We start from the raw sequence: 8,673 nt of genomic DNA on the forward strand, positions 1-8,673 counted from the left end.
CAATCATTTGTTTAGAGGTCAGAACAAAGATAAAACCTCCCCCTTATTACCTCCCTTCACCAAGTTAAGGCTTCCAACCCCAGTGGATACATCAGAACAGGGACCTCTGTCACTTCCCAAGGAAGCCAGGTTCATTAAACAAGTGTTGATGCTGCATTCCAGCTGTGAAGAAAAATCTGTCTTGCCCATCATCATTTGGCTGCTCTCCAGCTGAGACAACAAACCCCACCACTGCTGAGAGCCTGCACCTGGCTTTGACCAGCACAGAGACACCTCAGGAAAGGCCAGAGCAATGCCTCAGGCATCTGGAGATATGGAGGTTTAGGGTATTCCATTTAGGAGCTGTACATTTGAGGCTTTTCTTCCACCACATCTGAAGACATCAGGATGAAGCAGTTGATATGGGAGCTGCATTTTGCACAGAATGGTTTGGGCTGGAAGCAACCTTAAACATCATCTTAGCTCCAACTCCCTACCAGGCAGGGACACCTTCCACTAGACCAGGTTGCTCAAAGCCCCATCCAACCCAGCTCTGGACATCTCCAGAGATGGGGCATCCACAGCTTCTCTGGGCAATCTGTTCCAGTTCAAAGGCATGTTAAGCATGTTCCATGTTTAAAGGCAGAGCTTGACTTTTTAATTAAACATTCAAAGAACTATTCTACCAAAGCCTTGGCCTTGCTTTTGGAGCACATTTAAAATCCTGCTTTGTCTGGGATAAGAGAGTACAGGAGCAGCAGAAACGCTGATGCGGGTAAGGATGGCACCTCAGAAGAGCTTCCAGTAGAACATGGTATTTTCAATGCCTAAGAGAGGATTTATGGCTAGACATGCAAGTCTTTGCAAACAGCCACAACATGACTCATGAACTGGGCTCAACCCTGGGGCAACTTTCAGGGTATGTTCAGCCCCAGCTCTGTGCTCCAGAGCAGCTGCCAGCTTTGGAAAATTAGCATTCAATCCCCAGCTTTGGCTAGGGACTTGGACACTGCATCATCAACAGTCCAAAAATGCATCTGTCCCATGAAAACATCTTCCCTATTCCCCTACATGAGTGAGGCTGAGAACTGACAGGAACGCAACACAAAACTTGGCAGGAATTGTAGCACGACTCGTTTGTTCAGGTTGTGCAGGCCTGAACTGTGGGGAATTTTAGACTGTACATGCTGCTTTAATCCACCAGCCAGTCCAGACACCCTCCTTTCCCAGGAGGGCTTCCATCTTTGAAGAATAAGTCTAGCTGCCTTGCTCCAAATTCACCATTGAGTTGTTCCAGTGTGTTCACTGTTCTGGTGTGGATTTTGGTGACGTATAAGACTGGACAAAGACTGATCATAAGGGAACCAGAAGCCACATGGAAGACTGGTTTGCAACCTAGCTTTTGTAGCAATAAGGGCAGATAAGGGCATAAGTACCTAATTTTAAAAGAAGTCTGCACTGGACAAAGCTCTGTCATTTCCTTTTAATGAGTTTCAAACATACAGTGAAGCAAAACAAAGGGGCACTTACCTTTATTCCAGTCATGCTACAAGATATATTGTGAACAGCATCCTACTCTTGGAGGTCTTCATTTGTGTCCTGAACTTAAATTCCAACACCAATGGAGAACTGTTTTCTGGGTTTAAGGATCTGAGGTTATTGAAATCCAAAGGCAGCACAGCCTGAGAGCCAGAGCTGCCCCCAACACAATAATGCACAGAAGGCAGTCCCCTGAACAAGACACTGGCTGGATATTCAGTGGCTGAAAGTAGATTTGGCTTGGGCAGCCTCTTCCCCCAGAGCTTCTGCTTCTCACATCTTGTTACAGACTTACCAGAGTCAGTCCAGCACACTTGGAACTACCATCATTTTACAATGGAAAAGCAGCCACTCTTTGAGGGACAGAACTTCAGGTATGTGCATGCTATGGAAGTCACAAAAAAAAAAAAAAAAGAATTCCAGAAGTTCGGTATCCCAACCCCTTCCCGCTCACTGACAGACCAGACAGACTCAGTAAGGTGGTGAATCGTGTTTCTTAGAGACCATTAAAAGTACATGAGCTGATTTCTAGAACATGCCAGAGGAGATTACAGTTGTGTTTATAGAGGAAGTAAATAAACTGCACGTGCATGAGTGGCTGTGATGCTGTGGGCAGCAGAGTCCCTTGCTTTTACTAAGAGGGCCTTGGTGATTTGTTTTGCCCATGCACAGAGACACAAAGGAGGGGAAAGGGAGCAGAGGAGGAGGCAACATACAACATCTGAGAGAAAGAAATGAAAGAGACAGCCTAGGGGGACCTCAGCTCCCAGAGAGACAGGAGGAATGGGACACCAAAGGCTTGTTTAGAAGAGTTCAAGAGAATTGCTGGTCTGGGGGCCTCAAGCTTGTAAAAGCCTACCCCCTAAAATGAGAGCAGGAGGTGGCACAAGCAGGCCCTGGCTCCTCTTCAGCAGATGCACTTCTGACCGTCCATCCCATCTCAGTTCCAGGGAATTAGGGAAGTGCTCAGGGGACGAGGGCTGCTTCACTCCAGGTCTTCATCTCTGCCCTCCCCCAAGGTGGAGAGGAATGGAATTGCAGGGAGATGAACTCAAATGAAAATGCTGGGGCATGGAAGTGAGCATGCAAAACCTAGCCCCTTGCCAGGTGTCCTGGGAGGCAGAAAGGGGCTTCCCCAGCACATCCAGTGAAATAAAAAGCATCTGCTCCTCCCATCTTTTGTACTTTGCTCCTATCTGGGAACTCCAGTGATGTCCTCCCTGCCTCCTCTTAAGCCTAAACAGATCCCAGTGTATTCTAGAACAGAGGCAGAGCTTTCTAAATTAAAGGAGTACCCTCTTTCCAGTCTAGATTACAGGCTACAGCTCAGCTTGTTAAAAAAAGTTAAAAGACAAGATACACATTCCTCAGAAGACTCTACAGAAACAGGGCAGCTCATTTAACCCATGTCTGACAACCATTCAAACAACTCACAGCTCCTGTTACTTTTGATGGAGAAGAACAAGGGAATCACTCACAGAAAGCCACAGCCACAAGTTTACTTCCATCAGAAACCACCCTGGACCTAAATTCAGGAGAACCCACAACAAGTAGGAGGATTCAGTTTGATCAGCAAGATCTCTAGAGGCATAAGTTGCCAAACTGGGACATCTGATGCCACTTTGCAATATCCATGCCCAGAACACCATTTCCCTTTGAATCCCCAGCTAACCATTTCAAGTGTTTTCTAACTCCTGCTGAAAGTTAGGGCTTTGTGGCAGCAGAAACAGAGCAGAGATTCTTAATCAGAAAGCTGTGCAGCTCATTTAGTGTCATCTGGAATACCTCCAGCCCCCCTCACCTCTATCTGCTGGGGCAGTGAGCTTCCTCGACCTTCAACCCAGTCACACAAAAGCAAAACACCAATTCCCATTCTGCAATTACTCCAAAGCCTTCCTTCTGGAAAGCTAGAAGACAGTAGGAAGCTACAAGGTCCTGGCTTGTGTGTGCATAGATGAAAGGCATATTTGACTAATTGTTGTTCATTTGTTCCTTGTGGAGAGAGGCTTTACTCCCACACATGGGTTTTAGATGGTAGCAATGCCCCTTTCACTGAACTGTGTTTAGCCTGTTACACTTGACTGAGGTAATCATGTAGGCCCTCCTTTATAAAAACTGAAATGGCCATGTTCAGGCAGCAAGTCACCTGGAAATAAGGACAGGCAGAATAAATCATTTCTTCAAGTGCTCACCCCTCCACAGCTATAGAAACCTACATCACTACGTGTAGCTTAGATGGCTCACAGCCACTGGCCAACACAAACTAGCTTTTATTTCAGAAGCTCAATGAAAAGCTCAAGTCATGCTGCCACTCTTTTTAGGCAGAACACTAAAGGCTCTCACATGCTGCAGGTCCTTCATCCCAAAAGGCACTGTGTTAAGGCATTCTTATTTTGCTAGAGTTCACACAGGCACTATTTGACAAGCTTACACCCAGAAATAAACACAAAGTTCTCTGCAGAAGAGCGGGAGCAAATACCTACCCACTCTTCCTCAGCTTCCCTTTCCTCTAAACTTAGAGGATGCTCCCTAAAGCTGCAGCAGCTATTGAAAAGGTTACCTATGTTTAGTAAGCAGCTCAGAGTCCTATAGAGAAGATAAATTAAAACCAATAAGGAAATCAATGAAGAAGCTAGGTGAAAGGGAAGGAAAGGAAAAATTCAGAGGCAAGAAGAGACAGGCAAGGTAATAGGGGACAGGAGGTTGCAGACTGAAGGAGCCACATTTAAGTAAAAAAGTAGACTGGAGACAAAGCAATAGAAAAAAGAAAAAAAGGAAAGAACAGAAGGGCAAGTTACACCAAAGGTCCCTCAGAGACCTCCAAACCACCCACCAGGGAACGAACTTGCCAACCCACCCACTCCAGGGTAAATGCCCCTCATATTTACAAGTTTATCTGACCTGGCAGGCAGAATTTCCCATTTCTATTATGATGGCATTCCCCATTCCTCATATTACTAGGTAAAGCATACCATTTCCACACTAAGTGAGGGAGTTCCAGCACTTCTACCTCCCTTTCCCAAAGACTGGAGTTGACACACAACTAAGATCCTCAAGACCTCAAAAGAAAAAGCAAAAGTTTAAAGTACTCTAGAGGTGGTATTTCCTCACCTTTGAGCCTGAGGTTTTTGGTACTTACTTGCAATCACCACCACCACAAGGGCACCAATCACTCCCATCATGATCATCATCTGAAGAAAAAGATTGTCCAAGAGCAATACTCAGAACAGATTGACAAGCTCCCATTCTTCCTGACAGCCAGGGAACCTAAGCCAGGCCCCAAAGGCAAGACAGCCAAAGCCTCAAAGCCTTCCCACAGTGAAAGAATCTTAAGCATTTGAAACTGTTAGCAAGCCTCAGGTATACTTGAAAGCTCTGCAGGAGAGGAGTAGCCCAGCTCCCTCCTGACAAGGAAACTCACCTTGCAGTTCTTCCACCAGTACTTCCTTTTGAGTTTGGCTGCACTGCTTTCAAACACTGAGGCGCCGGCCTGCAGCGCATCTGCCCGGTCATCCAGCTCTGACAGCTTCTCGTCTCGCTGCAGCACCTTGTCTACGTTTACACACATTATATCAACCACCTGCAGAAGGAGAACGGTGGCAACAGTTGTATTGTTAAAGACAGCTGAAAATGTAAGAGGAGTTACTTAGCCAATAACTGATATTGCAATACTAACCAACAAAAAACATGAACAAGAGTGGGGGAAAGATCAGGGTAAGAAAGAAGTGATTTCAAGTCATTGCCTACTTTGGAATGAAAAAAAAAATCCGAGAGTAACTGTTAAAACATCACTTCAAGTACACTTCAACCATGTCCTCAGCCTCACATTCTCATCTGCTTCTAAGAGCCCTCCATTCCAGCAGCAAGCCAAAGCCACCCTCGGTATGAGAGGAGTCCGGCGCTCACTCACTCCCCGGGAGCTGCAAAATCACCTTATCAGCTTCGTGCTGCTGCCCCGGTGAGGCACACAGGCGCTACAGCACCCCAGCCACCGGCTCTGATCCCGGGAAGCCAGGCGAGGGTTCCCCACATCACTGCACACAGCGTTCCCTTGGAGCAGCCCGCAGGGATTAAGAGCTGTCCTGGACGCCGTACAGCTTTATTCCCAAAAGAGATGCGCGATAACGAGATACCAAAAGAATCTAGCAAGCCTGGTCCTTGGAAGTCATATCTGGAATGAAGTGGCTTTTAAACATAAAGCAATCTCTCCTCCAGCTTCTTTAATAGGTTTGCCACCCTATTTTTGAGTATTCAGCATTAATTAATTTCTGGCTTTGGCATGACAAAAGGAGCCACCCCTCAGCGCCAGACACGGGTCGGGAACACCGCTGCTGCTGCAGAGCGGTGGGAGAAGAGCCCAGGCGTCCCTCAGGGCTGGCAGAGCTACTGACCTCCTGCACTTGTGCCTGCGTCTGCTGCAGGCGGCGATTGCTGGTCAGGTTGGGGGGAGCCCCGGGGGGACCCCCGCCGGGGGCTGCCCCCTCGGGAGCGCCTCCTTCGGGAGCTCCTCCTTCGGGAGCGCCGGGAGCAGGCTGCTGAGCCGGGTCAGACCTAGGGGAGCATACGCATGAGCCAAGGGAAAACTCAGTCGCTCAAGAGAGAACCCCCCAAATGCGGGGGGGAACCCCAGTGTCCCCAGGCTGCAGCAGCGCTGGCAGCAGCCTCGGCAGCCTGCAGCCTCGCTGGATCCCGCCGCATCGGGAACAGAGAGACCCCAGAGCAGGGGCAAGCCCAAGGGAGCAGCGGGAATGGAACGAGCCCCTCGCCGAAGGAGCTTGCGGGTGCGGTCGCGCCAAACACTGCGGCCTCCCGGGGGAACAGCGACCTGGCCGCACGGACATGACCGGGACCCGGGGAAGGAAGGTGGGGGAAGAGGGACAGGGAGAAGCGCGGGGGCACCAGGCAGCACCGGGCTGGGCGCAGTGGTGGCCACCGGCCAGGCTGGCTCCGGCTGGGCCCCGCACATCATCCCCACTGGGGCACGGCCCACGCACCCACTCACCCACGCAGCCAGCGGGGGAGCGGGACCGCCCGGGGGCGGTGCGGGCAGCCCAGCCTGCGGCTGCTGCAATGCGCCACCCGACCCCACCGCCGCCAGTCGGGACGCGGGCTCTGCACCGACCCCCGTCCCTCACGCTGCAGCAGCACCACCCCCGCACCGCGCCCGCCGCAGCTCGCCCACGGCCGGTCGGTTGGGTGGGCGGACACTCACATGGCCGGACCGGAGGGAAGCAGGACCGAAGCACGCACGGAGCTTCGTGCCGACAGTGCCCCGAGCCCCCGGACCCCGCACTTATAACAGCGCGGTCCCGCCCACAGAGCCAGCAGCCAATCAAAAGTTGCTCCGCAGAGAGATGCAGCTCGGCACCGCCCCTCGGTTCCTCCTCAGCCAATCAGCGCTGCGCGCCCTGCGGAAAAGGACATAAACCTAGCCCCGCCCCCAGAGCGCCACAGGTTTAGCCCCGCCCCGCCGTGTAGGTGCCCAATGGGAGCAGCGCCCTACGCCCCGCCCCCGGCTGGCCCCGCCCCTGCGGAGGTCCCGCGGTGCCGGCCCGGGGGTGCCCGGCGCTCCCTCCGCCGCACCGCTCCGCTTCCCACCCACGGCCCTGCCGCGGGACCCGCCGGCCCCGACAGCCCTCAGCGGGTCCGCCGCGCTCCGTGTAGGTCAAGCAGGGCCCGATCGTGGTTACCTGCACCCTTTTGGAGCCCAGCCCGGCTGGCGCCGCTGTGGTTGGGCCGCGGAGCGCTCCCGAAATCCCATCTCCGCAGTGTGCCTGTTGGCTCTGGCTAAGCCGCTGGCCTTGCAATTAAGAGATGGTGTCGCTGGCCCACTTCCAGCATACAACGCGTCATGAAAGCGAAGCTGAACAAGTCCCGATCGAGCTTCTGCAGCCTCCTGGGAGAAATGAGGCTCCCACAGCAGCCCCAAGAACGGCAATGTGTTTGAGGTTTTTCCATCTAAATATCTGGAGAAGCCTGCTGGATCAGAACGGGAGATTCTCCAACTCAGGACAAAAAAGGGGACAAGAGTGTACTGGACAAGACTCTTCATACAGAATTTTGCATGGTGAGTAGAGAGTGACAAGCATAGGCTCACACACTACTTTTTCCTTCCATAAGGTGATGCAGGATGTTCATGTAAGTTTTTAGTGTCAGATCTCACAGATGATTAGGTACACAAGACTGGTATGTTACAGATTACAGCATAGTAACCAGAAGATCGTGGTTACAAGGTGAAGAAGAATGCAGCGTTGTGACTAGAGACAGGTGATTTGCAGACAGGAGCAGTCTAGCACTGACCTCAGAACTCCAGGTTTTTACACTCTGCCTTCAGATGAAGGCACAAGTTGAGGAAGAAGCTTCTGTAGGCTGGCAGCCTTTCCACTGCAGTCTGAGCACCGTTCCAATAACCACTGCAAATAAGTTTGAGCTTATGGAATTAGTGGCCACAGAGTTTTTGCCAGGTTGGTGCTGAGGGATGAAGAGATGACAAAGGGTACAAGATACTTTCTCTGATACTTTTCCAGTTTCTGACATATTTTCAATCAAGGATTTGCTATTCCTGCTCAGTCTCCACTTGGATCTGTGCAAGCTTCCAGAATCCACAACACCTTTTGGCAAGTCCCACAGGTCTGTCACCCTGCCACTGAAAATGTGGACTTCAGCTGTTTAAACAGAGAGTTTGCCTTCACTTTCCTCAGGCTTAGGCCTAAAGAAAGTTCTTTCCATTCATTCCTTGCTGCTTCCAAACAAATGCTTTTGGAGACAGAGCAGCATTGCTCTGTAGCAAGATGCATCAAGTCAGCAGATAACTCCCTGGATTACTTAGCATCTAAATTAACAACTAAGGCAGAATTGGTTTGCAAATGCCTGCTCATCTAATGGATTTTCACAAGTGTACTGCAGTGTTGGACTAGAGGGATGCTAGGTGTGATTCACTGTCACTTCTCCTCTAGAGGAACTGGCAACAGTTACAGAAAACTAGAAGCTAGAATTTTAAAAACATTTAAATACCTGAATTACTTTTGCAAATCCTGCCTAAATTATAAACAAAAGGCCATTGGTCATAAAGTGTCATTAGCAGGGGATAAAGTCATCATGAGTGTGGAATGAGAGAAATCCCATTCTTAAGACAAGTTTTGATGCACTTCAACT

The 8,673-nt window shown here is 50.4% G+C and overlaps 1 protein-coding gene across 1 annotated transcript; it reads right to left on the reverse strand.

Annotated features, from left to right (window-relative positions):
- Window positions 1-1,993: 1,993 nt before the first annotated feature.
- Window positions 1,994-6,789, reverse strand: VAMP1 (vesicle associated membrane protein 1). The gene is made up of 5 exons (XM_066569724.1): window positions 6,731-6,789; window positions 5,910-6,069; window positions 4,940-5,098; window positions 4,658-4,709; window positions 1,994-4,260 (listed from the first exon to the last, which is right to left on the reverse strand). Coding segments are annotated over exons 1-5 (390 nt in total). The 5' UTR covers window positions 6,733-6,789; the 3' UTR covers window positions 1,994-4,243.
- Window positions 6,790-8,673: the final 1,884 nt, after the last annotated feature.

This window comes from Molothrus aeneus, chromosome 2 (genome assembly GCF_037042795.1).
Source record: "Molothrus aeneus isolate 106 chromosome 2, BPBGC_Maene_1.0, whole genome shotgun sequence".
NCBI lineage: Eukaryota > Metazoa > Chordata > Aves > Passeriformes > Icteridae > Molothrus > Molothrus aeneus.

Excerpts from the sequence above, each read along its gene's own strand:
- VAMP1 (XM_066569724.1), bottom strand. Across the intron at positions 5,099-5,909 it reads CGCAGGCACAAGTGCAGGAG|GTGGTTGATATAATGTGTGT; the intron begins GTCAGTAGCTCT and ends CTCCTTCTGCAG. Across the intron at positions 4,710-4,939 it reads ACTGGTGGAAGAACTGCAAG|ATGATGATCATGATGGGAGT; the intron begins GTGAGTTTCCTT and ends CTTTTTCTTCAG.